General features: G+C 41.9%; 1 protein-coding gene across 2 annotated transcripts in view; it reads right to left on the bottom strand.

Moving 5' to 3' along the window:
* Window positions 1–284: 284 nt before the first annotated feature.
* The window catches only part of LOC122906817 (serine/threonine-protein kinase ULK2), a 100,802-nt gene continuing 84,972 nt past the window's right edge, over window positions 285–16,114 (bottom strand). The window contains exons 21-27 of one of the 2 annotated variants that reach the window (XM_044249221.1): window positions 11,094–11,243; window positions 9,333–9,541; window positions 7,492–7,670; window positions 6,717–6,835; window positions 6,189–6,346; window positions 3,420–3,555; window positions 285–2,621 (exon numbers count right to left, since the gene is read on the bottom strand). In XM_044249221.1, the coding sequence (XP_044105156.1) occupies window positions 2,563–2,621; window positions 3,420–3,555; window positions 6,189–6,346; window positions 6,717–6,835; window positions 7,492–7,670; window positions 9,333–9,541; window positions 11,094–11,243 (1,010 nt within the window). In that variant the 3' untranslated portion in view covers window positions 285–2,562. The remainder of the gene's footprint in view (window positions 2,622–3,419; window positions 3,556–6,188; window positions 6,347–6,716; window positions 6,836–7,491; window positions 7,671–9,332; window positions 9,542–11,093; window positions 11,244–16,114) is intronic. The other variant, XM_044249222.1, reaches the window with a different exon arrangement.

The following is a 16,114-nucleotide window of genomic DNA, read 5'->3' as shown; positions in this document are numbered from 1 at the left end:
CCCTGGGGAGACTGAGGATGCCCCAGCCCTTACAGTAAACTCCTCTCCGGGACTCTGTCAGTCCTCTGGGCGGGGAGAAGGGAGCGGGACCGCAGGATGCACGGGGTCCGGTACTGGACGCACTTCGGGCAAACCCTGACCGCACGCCAGTCAGCTGATTTACCAGGCACTCCTCTCCTTACGTCTGTGTGGTCGCTGACCTCCCGCATTCTGGCTTGAACCTGGACAGCAAGCCATGAGTGTGCTTGTGAATTCAAGGATACGAAATTAAAAGGATACTCATGGAAACATAAAGCATTTATTATTGCTATAGTCAAGGCAAAATCTCTGGAAACAATTGGCCTTGATAATGGGGGTAGAATCAGAACCATTATTCATGAGTTTACAGTCTGCTCTCTGCCGTCCACACGTCACAGTTTCACACACGGCATCTACCACGGGACGGACCTTTGTTACACAGGAGGGAGAAGAACGAACTTGGGAGTCACAAAGCATGGCTTACCTACTTCCCTTAGTTACCTGACTTCAGACCGATCACTTGCGGTGAACCTGTTTCATCCTGTGCTGATTCAAAAAAAAAAAAAAGATGGGATGGGGCGGAGGGGCCTGAATGAACCCAGCTGCTTGGAGGGCCTCTTGAGATAATGTGGGTGAGAACCAGGAGGACATAAATGAAATTGCCCGGGATGCTTGAAAAAAATGATACAAAACAGAGTATTCCTAGTAACAGTGTTTGGAAGCCCTGCAGGGAAGGGTGGGAACCCCATCGTGTAGCCTCCAAGCATGGCAGCGGGCAGGACAGTCACCAAGCATCCGAAATCTTGGGGCAGGACAAAGGACATTGATGCCCAAGCCTCCAGACTCACAGAGGAAGGAGCTGGCTTGACAAGCCATGTAATATGGACCCAGCTTTACCCTAGAAACACTTTGTCAGTTTTATTTTACCTTAATATACATCTGTACACGCAAGAATAAAAAGGCTATTACACAACGATTCCGTCAGTTTTACCTAGTTTCGAGAAGAATGCATGCAGTTACAAATGAGAGGTAGAAACACTGTATTAAAGACCTAAAAATACAAACATTGTATAAATAAATGTTCAAATTAACTGCTGGAATTTCATACAGATAAATAAGGTAAAAATTACATTACTTCGTCAAAGTAAAGGAAAAACCATGTTTTTGTCTGTCTGCATCAGTATCCTAAAATTAGATTAATGCCAAAGAGCTTCTGTGCAATTTGTCAGAGTTTGGATTATGTTACCTAAAAGGGTAAAAATAAAAGGATTAAAACTGGAGAATGGTTTATTCAAGTATTCAAGCAGGTGCAGAAAAGATAACAAAACCATACATGATGCAGGAACCATTTCTGGAGGGACATGACCTGCCCGCGTTCTCCGTGACCAGCTGTTGGTGGACCGTCAGGACGGACACGAACCATGCATGTTAGGCTGCAAAGAGCCACCCGTCTTCCTAAGAGAAGACAAATCTCATTTGTCACTAACTTCATGGAGAAACTCCACATCACCAACAAGCCTTTAGGTCACCAACCTTGTTTTGGCCCTTTAAAATTCTTGAGAGGATCCCGAGTTGGTATTTTTCTCTAATACTGCCCAAATAAACCTAGCCTTTTGTAAACCTAGAGATCACAGGCATCGATGCACATTCTGCATGCACAATAAAAAATACAACCGAAAGCAAACGGCCAGCAACTCAAAAACACCACTGAGAAAATCTGTATGTGCAGATGGATAGTTTAAAAAAATGCAAAGGTTCACACGAACACAAGTTTTTACCATTGAAAAGTCCACTAGAGGTTACATGTGAATTCTGGAAAGGGTGTGTGTATATAACATAATCAAGTAAAATATTTTAAAGAAGTCCATTGTGCCTCAGTTAGTTTTAAATTGCAAAATCCAATACACAGTTGTTTTAATAAATTAGTGCAATATGAAAGAGTTGGAAGATGAACATGTGTCCATATTCAATCAAATGGAAGAGTTCACCACTTCTGCCAAGAGCCTTCTCTCAGCTCGTTCTCGAGCTTGCTCTTCCTGGGCTGTCGACGGATGCGTGCTCAGGTTCAGACAAACAGACCCCAGTTATCACACTGCCTGGATGAGATGTCGATTTTTATTTTATTTTATTTTATTTTTTTACTTTATACCTCAGTAAACGCGTGGAATTTCAGACACTGCCCTTGTGAACTGAATACAGAGCCACCTACGTTGTTCCGTTCTTAATTATCCTTAGGAATAACTGCACCGATCATTCTATTTCTAATGTCCATTTTATTGATCCCGTCCAAACTGAGAGCCAAGTGGAATATTCTGCTTCTGCTTCTACACAGAAAAGGGAAGGGCTGACGCCTCCAATAAGGCAGATTTCCTACAAGTCTGTAGTTTTTTTGAGTGGTTTTCCTTTTTGAAGTCATGCTTGTTCTTTGGTAGTCACCAGGTGGGAGACTAGGGTTTCCTGGGGCTGGGGAAACAGAACCCAAACTGTCATCCCAAACCTCTCTCCTCAGTTCCACCGCTGGTCCAGGGACGAGCCTGTGGCTGCTCACAGGGTTGCAGAGCTACAACAGAGTGCTGACAATCTTCTTTCAATACTAGTTTTATCTAGAAATAAAATAAATTCATAATGAAAATCGTGTCTATTGTCAAAACCAAAGCAAGAAGAACTAATGGGGAAAAAACCCAAACCCATCACCATTAATTCTCCACGTGCACCCTTGCCCCTGACCTTTCTTTGGCCCAAAGTTGGCCATTTGAGTGTTTTGTCTTCCTTCTGCCTGATAATTGTTTGGATGTAATTTCCAGCTCGGGGACGTGCAGTGGCAAAACTGAGGCTGGTACGTAAAACAGGACATTTAGGTCTGAATGGCCAGCTTGCTCCCAACTGCAAGTCATTTCAGAACTGGCATCCCTTCGAGGCTGTGTGGTATGAGCACGTACACTCTGAAGGGCCCACCATCCCCTCCTCAAAACCCAGGGCTTCTTTCTGATAAATGATACCATCACTGGGCAGCCTATCAATCTCCACTCTGCTGTCTATCCTACATCTACCCTGGAGTCTTCATAAAAGTCTTCAGTCAACAATAAGCTCACGAGGCTTAGAACAGTTGCCTTTATTATTATTGACAATAAAACCAAAGCTCTCTACAGACGCAAACACACATCTGCCAACACGGTCATGCAGTGTGAAAATCCGAAGTCACAAGGACTTCGCGCACATTATCTTGAGCCCTCGAACAACTCTCTCATCTTTCAGAAGAAGAAACAGACCACAGGAAGGGTAAGGGATCGGCTTGAAGCCAAGATCCAAACCCAGGCCGTATGGTGCCGAACTCTGCTCACTCCTCCTGCTGCTGCACCTGTAGGAGACAACTGGGTTGTCTGTCTTCTAAGTCGACTTACATTTATGTACATTTTCGATGTCGGCAGGGTCCTGGAGAATCTTAGTGAGGCCTTCCAGAAGAAGGGCTGCCTTATGGTAGCGATAAACGATGTCTTCGGTCTGCTGAAACATCTCATCCAGGGCGGCAGACTGAACCTGAAGCCAAGTCGGCAGAAATGAGAAGAGTCTCAACTTTTCCCAGAAAATACGAATCCATCTGGGCAATGCAGCTTTTAATGGAATCTATCTAAAATTAACACATTTTGACAAAATGATATCCTCTAGCAACCTATATAAAACTCAAAACTTCATCAGAGAGGCAAAATAAAACAGCAGCTTCTTGACGAAAGAGTTCGTCTGCGCTCTCACATCATCTCGGACTCAGACGAAGGACTCGCAGAACCTACACTCCTGAACTGGCTCTTCTAGGACTGCACTAAGAAGCTTCTTTTAAACATACACTTTCACACTAGCACAGCCTGATACTTCATTAAAGTACATTTTGTAATAATAATGGGGCGTCTGGGTGGCTCAGTGGGTTAAAACCTCTGCCTTCGGCTCAGGTCATGATCCCAGGGTCCTGGGATCGAGCCCTGTGTCGGGCTCTCTGCTTAGCAGGGAGCCTGCTTCCTCCTCGCTCTGCCTGCCTCTCTGCCTACTTGTGATCACTCTCAGTCTGTCAAATAAATAAATAAAATCTTTTTTAAAAAGTACATCTTGTAATAATAAGATAATTAAGTGGTGTTAAAAGTCATCTCTTAGCTTGTTTTACCCAAAGCATTTTCAAAAGGGTATAGTCGTTCATTCGTTCAGAGATGTGTGCTGAGCACCTTCCCTCGTTCCCAGCGCTCTGCAGATGGTGAAGGAGAGTGCACCGTCTAGAGGGACGTACGGGGCTGGGAAACATGGCATTCTAACGCCAAGGGATACGTGGTACTAGAGAGGGAGCCCTGGAATGGTAGGGGATACACGCTGGGTGCGTCTAACCCAACCATGGATGGAGAGAAGATCAGGGAAAGCCTCCAGGAAGTGGTGTTTAGGCTAAGTCTGGAGAAGGAGCAGGAGATGGCCAGGTGGGAGGAGCTTTCCAGAAAGAAGGGACAGCAGAAGTATTCACAGGTTGTGAGTATTTCAGAAGTTTTCCCAACAGTATTCTGAAATGAGGGCCCAGATGGCATCACTTAGGGTGAGTCAGCAAACCAGGACTTAATGCCCAACCTGAACGCAGTCTCGGTCGCTCAGGAATGTAACGTTACCCAGTCAACACGGCATTTCCTAGTCAATGGACACGCTCTGCTCCCCCTTAGGAGGGCAACTTTGCCCGAACAATGCACTTCTGACTAATAAATTCCGTTCTTCTTTTTTATGACCTCTCCTTCCCTTTTAAAAACCTTTGTTTTATTGAGCCCAGCAGAGGCCCCCACTGCTTGCTAGGTGGGATGCTGCCTGACTTGTGAGTCATTTAACAAGGACAGTTACATCTCCAGTTTTCCTTGGCTGAATTTTGTTTTTCAACATTCTCTTTAATTATTAAATGCCAGGACTGTCAGTAACCCAGTATCCTAATGTATTTGTCGATATCATCTGTGTCTTCCAAACAATACTTTAAAGTCACTTACAATTTAAAAAAAAATGGGTACAGAAAGTCCATTCTGAAAAGGAAGAAGAAAAAGCTAACTAAAGATAGTGTTAGTACCAGTGAGTTTGCTGTGCAGCCTGGGCAAACTTACTCAAGCTCCACTGACTGCTCTCATTATCAGAAAAGAAGGGAGCGCCACACTGCTGTGGAGAGAACATTTTTCCTGGCAAACTTCTAAAAATCATATACCATATGAAGTCTTAATTCAGTACAGAGTGACAGAATGCATATTATTCATAGCAACAGTTTAGAGCAAAATAATATGTTATTTTTATCAACAGTTTACATTCCAAAGTTATTTTCCTATAACTTGATAATGGTTTTCAAAATGAGGCCACGGGTAATGTAACAGTACAATTCAAAGTGGACAAATTTGGAGGGGAGGTGGGAGAAAATAAGATTGGTCAATAATTCCCCCCACTTAATCACTTCTTTAACAGTCCCTAATTTCATCTCTACTTCAGAGCAATTTCCCCCGATTTCCCCCGCATGAGACAGAAACAGTATTTCCAATAGTACAACAACACGTTGGAAAAGCAGATTTTACTTTGTGTCTTTACTCAGGGTCAGTAAGCAGAGGCAGGGCACATGCGCTGGTGAACAGCAGGATTTCTCCTAATGTTTTATTCCCAAATTTCTGAAACAGTAGAAAATGCAGAAAATGCAGTTCTAGCCAAAGTCTTTAGATGCAAAGTATAAAAAGATTAGACTGTGCCTAATGTGAGCAATTTTTAAGAGGTACAATAAAATGTCACCATGTGTGGTAGCCAATGTCACTTAATGTGTTACTTGGGCTAATGACATCCAACCACCCCTGTCGTTAAGAGGGAGTCACAATGTTTGGGGCTTGGGAATGGTTAGGGGAAGAAACTTTTTTTTAAAAGGATAACGTCAAAGGGCGCCTGGGTGGTGCAGTTGGTTAAGCCTCTGACTCTTGGTTTCCGCTCAGGCTGTGATCTCAGGGTCCTGAGACTGCGTCCTGAGTCAGGCTCTGTGCTGAGCAGAGTCTGCTTGAAACCCTCTCTGCCCCCCGCCACTAGTGCGCTCTCAAAATAAATACATCTTTAAAAAAATAATAAAGGGAAAATGCCAAGTAGGTATTCAACTGAGAAGATCAGCCTATATAATATTCAATATTTAAAAGGGTTACCATTTCTACAGCACAAGTGTAGATGAGTTTCTCTGCAGTCACGCTGTTGATTTCATCAATAAATCTCTGTTTGTCAGAGAAGAAGCGATTCAGCTTTTCTGTAAGTTTCTTGCACATGGTGATGCAGAATTTGTATCGTTCATTCAGATTTTTGACAACTGGAAAGAAGTTGAGATGAGAACTAATTTTAATTTTCCTCCCAAAATAAAAATAAAGTCACAGTGACATGCACCTTTTCTGCCGATTTAAGGAAAGTAGCACTAAATCATCTTTGGGGGAAAAAATGACCAGAAATCAGGTTCTTTCATGGGTTCTCTTCCAGTTAAGGAAAAGTTGAGAATAAAATCCTTTTGGCTGTTCTCTGTATCAATTAAATGGCAAGAGCAAAACCAGAAAAGTCAGCATCTTTGCCCATCTTAGAGTTTTTACTAGCACAGACTCCGCATCAAACTCTCTCTCCGCGTAAAGGGGAAGAGGGCGGCGCAAGGATGCGGGCGTCGGCGCGGGTACTGTCGCACGCCTCCGTACCTTGTTTCACAGCCGTGGACGGGCTCAGCTTCCCGGACTTGATCTGGGCTTTGGCCAGATGCAGAGAGGCTGCTAAGAGCTGTGCGGCTTTCATGTATAACACCAGCTGCTCCACGCGCCTGCGCCGGAAGGAAGGTAGAGAGTGTTATGCTGCGAGCCAACGTGCCATACTCCGCCCTCTACCATCGGGTCACCAAAGAGCATTTCTAAAGGAATATCATCCTCCTTGACATTTTCTTTAAAAATATTTTATTGATCTATTTAACAGAGAGAGAGAGAGAGAGAGAGAGAGAGAGATCACAAGTAGGCAGAGAGAAAGGCAGAGAGAGAGGGGCAGGAGGCTCCCCACTGAGCAGAGAGCCCAATGCCGGGCTCCATCCCAGGACCCCGAGACCATGACCTGAGCCGAAGGCAGAGGCTAAACCCACTGAGCCACACAGGTGCACACCCCCTGATGTTTTTAATGCACAAATTAACTCCTGAAGGAAAAAGGTTCAGCACAGAAAAAAGCGTGTGAAAAGACTCAAGAACCAATACAACCTCTTCATCATCAAATACCTTCAACAGTATAAGTCACAAGGAAGAGGCAATATTAAGGCTGCAGAATCTGCGAGTCTTGGCTCACAAGTGGAATCTAGGCCAGTGACATAACCAAGAGCTCCCTTGAAGCTCTTCATGAGACACAATATCTTGTGTCTGACAGGACCTCCATCTCAGACACGAATTTACAGAAAGCATGGAGAATTTGGAAGCAAATGACAAAGGGGGCACGTACCCCCAGTCTTTGCTCAACTGGCTGATCTGGTCCACGACCACACTCTCCTGGATCTGGTACAAGGAGACAGCAGATGTGCACAACTCCGGGTGGCCGCCTCGCACAGCGGTCAGGTCCAGCACGCACTCCGTGAACATCAGCATCACGTTGAGGTGGCGTAAGGTGTCTGTGTGTTCTCTCTGTGGCAAAGCCAAATTGTCTTAGAAACTTAGAAACTAAGAAGACGGGCATACTTGTTTCTGTATATACACCATGGCTGAAGCTACTGTGCTTTTATACTTACAAACATCAGAATGAGTAGAATAGACTACAATTTTTAAATTCCCCGAAACTAGTAGGAAAATAAGCACAGGTGAAACACAATGTGGGTGTGTGGGAGTGTGCATGCGTTTGTGTGTATGGATGAGAACAGCCACAAAATTAAGTTTCAAAGATGTGAGGTCACGTGCTTTTACTAGAAACAATAATGACAACAACAAAACCAAAAAATAAAATCAATATCTGAGACAAAACATGACAAAATAAATATTGGGATTGAAAGGCTATTCCGTACACTAAACCACACTTCTTGACAGTTCTGCAAATTCTACTGACTTATAGTTTGAGAGATGCTTTATTTTAATTTCCAGTGTGTTTTCAGTTCACAGTGATTCCTGATACCAAAGCTATAAATCTTGGTGAGCTGTCCAATTATTTAAAGAGGGGAGTAAGTGTAGACATAATAGCATGCATTAAAAATGGGTAGTCTAAAATTAGTGTTGTTTTGAGATGTGTTTTTAGCTATAAATGTTTCTCGAAATCTCAACTAAGACTAAGCTTCTCATTCTCCTTTTAAGATTAAAAAAGGATGAGAATCATTTCCTCGAGAAAGGAGAACAAAACAATTAACTTGTGAAGATCTCCCTGCTCTCTTACAGCATATAGCACTATATATTCTAATATACCATAAAATGTACTGGAAAACAATTTGTGTTTAATTTGATTGAAAATACTCTGACAACTGCTTTTCCAATTTTAGCCCTGGGTTAAACATATGTTCAAAATTACGACTAAATTTACTAGGAAATCACTGATATATATTTTACATGCACCATTTTATAACTTCTATGTGAAATACCTAATTCTCATTCACACAAAACAGAAATGCTAGAGGTCCAGCATGGAGAGAGCATCTGTTCTCTGTTGGTCTGGAGAACTGATCATTTTAACAGAAATGCAAGCCAAGTCAGCAGTGTGACCAGTGGGAGGACACAGTGTGGGCTCCCCAATGCTGTCCTGCAGGCAGGACTGAGGAACTGAACTGACACAGCCTTTGCAGTCACTGAATGAACCTCACCTGTTCTCAGTCTGTGTTTGCAGGATTCTGATGTGGGTCTCCCTGCACAACTGGCTCCAGGAGGGCAGGGGCTGGTCTACCAATGCGAGCCTCTGCCTGCTAGGGTTATTTCTCCGGGTTAGTGATGCATCTAATTATGCTCGATTACTTTTTAAGCCTAAGTGTGTCATTTTATGTTATAAAGAAAAGCAAACACTGAAAATAAAAAGTTCTGGTTTCAGGACCAAGATTATGCATTCCAAGTCCTATTGATGGAAAGAAACTAAACTTCAGACGAAAAATCTGTATCTGTCACTTCCTATCAACCAAAGCTTGTTCTGGATGAGTGTCACTGTCCACAGTATTCTGAAAGCATGTCAGCAGTGGTTTTCAAATAGAAAAGGCAAGGGAGGTAAAGAAAAGAAAAACAACAACAACAACAAAAACAAAAACCGTGGGCACTTCTGGGAGCAGTCTGCTCTTCCCCCCCACCCATGGCTAGAACGCCCTCCGCAGCTCTTCTCACCTCCATCAGTGTCTCCTCCGGCAGCTCCGGGGCTTCAAAGGTGACGAGCCCCTCCAGGCTGGGGGGTGAAGCACCATATGGCATGTATCTCAGGCTGGGAGCGGCCTCGGCTCCTGGAGGGGAAGCCCCCCAACCGGGCCCCGGCGGGGAGCCCACACACACGCGGCCGCTGGCGGAGCACAGGGAGCCCCCGGGGCTGCTGGAGCCAGCTGCAAAGGGACAGGACGGTGAGCATGTGGGCAGGTGGGCTGCGCCCACCCCTCCCGCCAGCCCAGCAACAGTCACACGGACACCCCAGTGGAGCCTATGAAGAGGTTTTATTTCTCCAAGGTCAACTTTATTCCTTGTTTATATATCTATTTCATCGACATCATCATGGCTAGGTTGTTTTTGTTTAAAGATTTTATTTATTGATTCGAGAGCGAGTGAGCCAGAGAGAGAGAGAGCGCGAGCGCGTGCGCGCGCGCGCCCAAGAGCTGGGGGCGGGGCAGAGGGAGAGGCGGACACCCCACGGAAGAGGGAGCTGGAGCAGGGCTCATTCCTGGGGTTCCAGGATCATGACCTGAGCTGAGGGCAGCCGCTTCACTGACTGAGCCGCCCAGGCGCCCCTTCGTGGCTTGTTTTAAACAAGTTTATAGCATATACATTTCTTCCCGTAGCCCCATAGTCCTCCTCATCATAAAACGCAGCAGAGGCACAGCAGTTCCCTAAACTTCTGTATGTGATGACTGTCTGGAGGATTTACACTATTTCTGGTTTTTTAAGCCACAGATAACACTGTAATGAGATTCAAAGTTTTCCCTTCTTTTGGATGATTCATTTGTGATAAGCACTCCGAAGTGGTATTATAAACAGGAATGGGGTTACCACAGGTCAAATGTTACATCTTCACAGCTCTTGTGACAACTGCCGCACTACTTTCGACCCCAGGTGTGAGCACACAGACCCCACCACACCTAGCAATGCTGGGCACCTCCATCTTCTAGCACTGGCTTAGCTAACAGGTATAAAATGTCACTTTCTGAAAATGACATTTTACTATTATTTAGTACTTTCAATAATCTGAAGAACAAGATTATTGACTCTACTTCCTCTCTCGCTACCTGTTTATAATCCTTTGCTTATAAATCTCCCAACATTTTGATTGATAACTTACGTAGCAGAAGAGAATTTAAAGGACACAAGGTACAATACAGACGACAATGCTGAATGATAACTCATTTCCAGTCCAAGCTAAATACTTCGTTAATTTGGGGTATTAATGACCTATTTATAGAGAATGGATGATAAAACCAATCTACTGGCCTATCTAAATGCAGCTAGGGCTAAGTGCAAAGATTAGGACCCGAAGTATGAAAAAAAGTGAAACTTAGGTTTCTAAGAACAAAAGTAAAGATAAACAACCATCTACCATTTCAAAAAAGTTACCAGAGGTACTGAAATACGCCTTTAATATAAAGACACAACGAGCACCGTAGACGCGCCGCTCCTTCATCATGGAGAAGTCACAGGTACATTATACCGCTATAATACAATGTTATCAACATGCAGTGCTCTTATCTTACAAAGTTTCCCCCCTACAAATAACATCCCATTTATGCCTTATAACCCCTCTAAGGTCAAGAAAGTGATGATCTCAATGTCACTGGTAAGGAAACTGAGGTCCAGAGAGGCTGAGGGACTCGCCCGAGTCGCGTCAAGTCATCGACAGAACACTGCACTCCAAACACAAGCCAAAATGATAATAAGACAATTCTTCACCTGAGGTTGTTCTTGTTCGAAGGACCATATGGGTACAAGTGGGGGCCGTGGCACTGTGTGGAGGAGATCCTACAGTGAACAGGACAGCTCTGGAACTTGCTGCTGTTCCTATAGGAGGTGCCAGTCCACCACCACAAGCTCCTGCAGGGGCTACAGCGAAAAGTTCACACAATGTTACTTCGCTTCCACAGTGTTTCGATTTGGGGGTGGGGTTACAGGGAGACCATTACTTTTATAATTGGGTTTCTAGGGGCTTTTTTACATTAAGTACTTATTACTCTTAACATCAGAAAGTCAACACAGATCTGCATTAGTAGTATTTTACAGTACTCTCTTCTCAGCTGTGAACCTTCTTTACACCAAAAGCCGCCTACTCAGAGTCACTTCATAGACTTCTAAAGGACATGAGCTGCTGTCACATCTGTTAAGGATCATTCAGAAAAGTGGAAACCAAGAACTTAGGATAAAAATATGAGGGAAAGAAGAAGGGAGATCAGGACTCTCTATGGTGTAGGAGCCAGAGAAAGTTGAGTCAAAGTACATGTGGGCCTTGGAATTGCAGCTGTACATCTGTCAGGAAGAAATGGGGGTGGACCCAATGTCAGGGGCCCTGATGGGCTGGTGTGGGTTAAAGGAAGGGAAGGTGGAAAGTCCTTCTCCACCAAACTACACAGAATCAATAAAAGTTGTCCAAACCCTTTTCACACTCAAGCATCTCAAAAACATTACATTTCTGAGGACACAGAATGGAGGTGGCAGTTAACAACACAAATCACAAATTTAAAACCAGATACAGAAAAAAACCTACCATCAGTGTCCATCTTATCCACAACAGAGCAAAACAAACTTGAAGCATCTAATTAACAGAACAGAGAGTTTATAAAAATCTTCCAGGAAGCCACAAAGAGTAAGTGGAAATTAATTAAACAGTATCTATTTGTAGGTATTCGTGTATTTAAATATGGTCATGGATGTATTTTAAGAGACAATGACCCTATTTCTTTTAAGGTCTTAAGTTTTTCCTATTATCAGCAGTTTTTATTTTCAGAAATGGAGACTTCATGATTAGGAAGAGAAATCTGTGATTTCGAATGATGATAGTAAAGTTCATGTGGAAAAGAGAAGAGAAAAAGAGGATAAAAATGATCAAAGATGCATTTTATGCCTAAATGTTGTTTAGGGAGAAAACTCTGGTTTCATACATACAAACTTGGACTTAAATTACAACACATATTCATGCAGAACTTACAAACCCTATAAATTTAAATTAATTTGTAAAAGGGGATGAGACATAATACGGTTTTTCAAACAAGCTAATTCCAAAAACTGTTCCAACTCGTAGTGACTGACTTCTGGAAAACAGCACACAGAGTGACGACTTTCAGAATGGCAGTGTTAAGTGTGAGCAGCATCAGAGACCTGCTTCTCAGTGAAACAACTGTAACTGGTGAAAATTAATTTTCTTATTCATTTAAGAAAGAGAGTGAGGAGTAGGGGGTGAGAGACAGAGAGTCTTAAGCAGACTTGGCACTGAGCAGGGAGCCCAACATGGGGCTCGATCTCATGACCCTGAGATCACAACTGAGCAGAAACCAAAAGTCAGATACTTAACTAACTGCATCACAGAGGCACTGTGGTAAAAATTCTTTCTTTAACAAACAACCACTTAGGGGCACCTGGGTATATGCACCCTTATGTTCAATGCAGCATTATTTATAATAGCAAAGATATGGAAGCAACCTAACTGTCCATCAACAGATAAATGGATAAAGAAGATGTGGTGGAGGTGTTTTACTTACACAGTGGAATATTACACAGCCATAAAAAGGGATGGGATCTTGCCCTTTGTGACAACATGGAAGGACCTACAGGGTATTATGCCCAAGTGAAATAACTCAGACTGAAAAAGACAAATACCATGTGATTTCACTCATATGTGGAACTGGAAAAACAAAATAAACTAAGCAGAATTAAACCTATAAATACAGAGAACAAACAGATGGTTGCCAGAGGGGAGAGGAAGTGAGGGGAAAAAGGCAAAATGGGTGAAGAGGAGTAGAAGATACAGGCTTGCAGTTAAGAAATGAGTAAGTCATGGGAATAAAAGGTACAGCACAGGGAATACGGGCAATGATACTATGATAGTGATGTATGGGGACAGATGGCAGCTACCCTTGTGGTGAGCACAGCGTAATGTATAGAGATGCTGAATCACTACGTTGTACACCTAAAACTAATGTGAACTTGCACGTCAACTATACTCAAATAAGAAAAAAAAATTTAAAATAAAGTATGATCATAATGCCTCATCAAATAGAGAATATCATTAAAGAGAGAGATTATAAAAAAGAACCAAGTGCAAATTCAGGAGTTAAAAAGAACAATAACTGAAATTAAAAATTCACTACAGGGGTTCAACAGCACATGTGAACTGGCAGAAGAAAGAATCCATGAACTTGAAGATAAATCGATAGAGACTGTACAATGTGCAGCACAGAGCGAAAAGAGAGCCTCAAAAGAACTAGGAGACACCACTAAGTGTACCTATGCATAATGTGTATTATATGCATGCTAGGGGTGCCAGGAGGAGAGGAGAGGCAGAAAAAAGCAGAAAAGAATATCCAAATAAATAATGGCTGAAAATTTCTCAAGTCTGATGAAAAACATTAATCTGTATATCCAGGAAGCTCAACAAACTCAACGGAAGATAAACTCAAAGAGAGCCACACCCAGAAACATCACAGTAAAACCATAAAAGCCAAAGACTAGGACACAACCTTCGGAGCAGTAAGAGGAAAATCATGTGTCACATACAGAGGTTTCGTTCAATCTACAGCTCAATTTGGAAAGTACAGCCAACTTAACAATATTAAGTCTTCTGATCTATACATACAGGGTTTCTTTCCATTTATTTGTCTTCTTTAATTTATCTCATCAGTGTTTTGTAGTTTCCAGAACCAAAGTTTTATAGTTTACAAGTATAAATTTGTTCCTAAGTATTTTATTATTTCTGATGGTATCTTACACAGAATTGTTTTCTTAATGTCACTTTCAGATCGTTTCTTGCCAGTGTATAAGAAATACAGTGGATTTTGGGGTACTGATCTTGTACTCTGCAATGCTACTGAATTTACTAGTTCAAATAGTTTTTTAGTGGATTACTTAGGATTTTCTACATACAAAATCATGCCATCTGTGAAGAGAGGTAGTTTTACTTCTTCCTTTCCAAGTTGGGTGTTGTGTTTTTTGTTTTTGCTCCACTGCCCTGGTTAGAGCCTCTGATACAATGCAGAATGGTGAGAATGGGCATCTTTGTCTGTTTCGTGATCTTAGAGGGAAACTATTCAATCTTCCACCTTTAAATATGATGTTAGTTGTGCATTTTTCATAGATATTCTTTATCAGGTGAGTAAATTCTATTTGTAGCATATTGAGTATTATGTATTACATTAACTGATTTTCATATGTGAAAGCAACTTAGCAGTCCAGGGAAAAATTTCACTTCATAAAATTTCCATTTCACAATGGAAACTCAAGGACCCAGAATAACCAAAACAATCTTGAAAATGAAGAACAAAGGACTCGCATTTCCTTGGTTACTACAAAGGTATAATAATCAAGGCAGTATGGTACCAACACAATAAAAGACATGTAGATTGGTGAAACAGAATTAGGATCCAAAAATAAACACATTTATAGTCGACAGATTTTTCTGACAAGGCTAACAAAACAATGCAATATGGAAGAAAGAATAATCTTTGCAATAAACGGTGCTGGCACCACTGAAAATCTACATGCAAAAGAATGAAGTCGGACCCCTACATCACATCATCCACAAGAAAGTCAGTTAAAGTGGATCACAGGTCTACATGTAAGAGCTAAGATACAAACTCTCAGGAAAGAATACAGAGTTAGGCAAGGGTGTCAGATGTTATTTAAGAAGGGGGATCTAGGGAAACCCAAAAAGAACACAGAGAGGTTTAGCCTGACACCTACAGCTACAACGAACACTAAGCACAGCCTAAATCCTAGCTGGGAAAACAAAAAAACCTCGTGATATTTAATTCAATTCCTGCTATCCAATATATCAGGTCAGGCTTTCAAAAAAAAATTTAAAAGATATACTTAATGGTAAAAACAGTTTGATGAAACAGCAATCTTCATAACCAGACTCACATACAGCACAGACTGGAATTATCAGACTGAAAATTTAAAATAATTATGGTTAATATACTAAGGGCTCATTAGGGAAAAGTAAACAACATGTAAGAAGAGATGAGATTGGTAACATAAGCAGAGAGAGTGGAAACTCTACAAAAGAATCAAAAGGAAACATTATAAATCAAAATCCCTGAAACAGAAATGAATAATGCATTTGATGAGCTCCCAAGTAGATGGACATGGCTCAGGAGAGAAACAGTTAGCTTGAAGATGAGCCAATATCAACTTCCAAAACTGGAAAGCAAATACAAAGAAAAATGAAAACAAAAACGGAATAGTCAAGAACTGTGGGACAGCTACAAAAGTATAGCATATATGTAAAGGGAATATCAGAGGGGGAAGAGAGAGAGAAAGGAACAGAAGAAATATTTGTAGTTGTAATGATCGAGAATTTTCCAAAATTACTGCCAGAACCAAACCACATATCCAGGAAGCTCACAGAACACCAACCAGGATGAATACCAAAAAAACTACACCTAGACATATATCAAACTGCACAGAATCAAAGACAAGGAAAAAATCTTGAAAGAAGCCAAAGAAAAAGCACCTCACCTATAGAAGAACAAGAGTAAGAATTACATTGGACTTCTCTTCAGAAACCATGCAAGCAAGAAAAGAGAGGAGTAGTCTCTTTGGATTAGAAACCATGTTCAATCAGATATTTGATGGTCCAAATTATTTCCTTCTTCGGATGCTAATGGGAGAGTCAGTAAAAAATTACAGAGAAAATGAGAAAAGATTACAACGGTGAATCCCAAATTTAGGTGTATATAATAATCATGGGGAGAGTATTTTTTTTT

Source organism: Neovison vison, chromosome 5 (genome assembly GCF_020171115.1).
Source record: "Neovison vison isolate M4711 chromosome 5, ASM_NN_V1, whole genome shotgun sequence".
Lineage (NCBI taxonomy): Eukaryota > Metazoa > Chordata > Mammalia > Carnivora > Mustelidae > Neogale > Neogale vison.
This window is presented reverse-complemented; position numbering and strand designations above follow the sequence as displayed.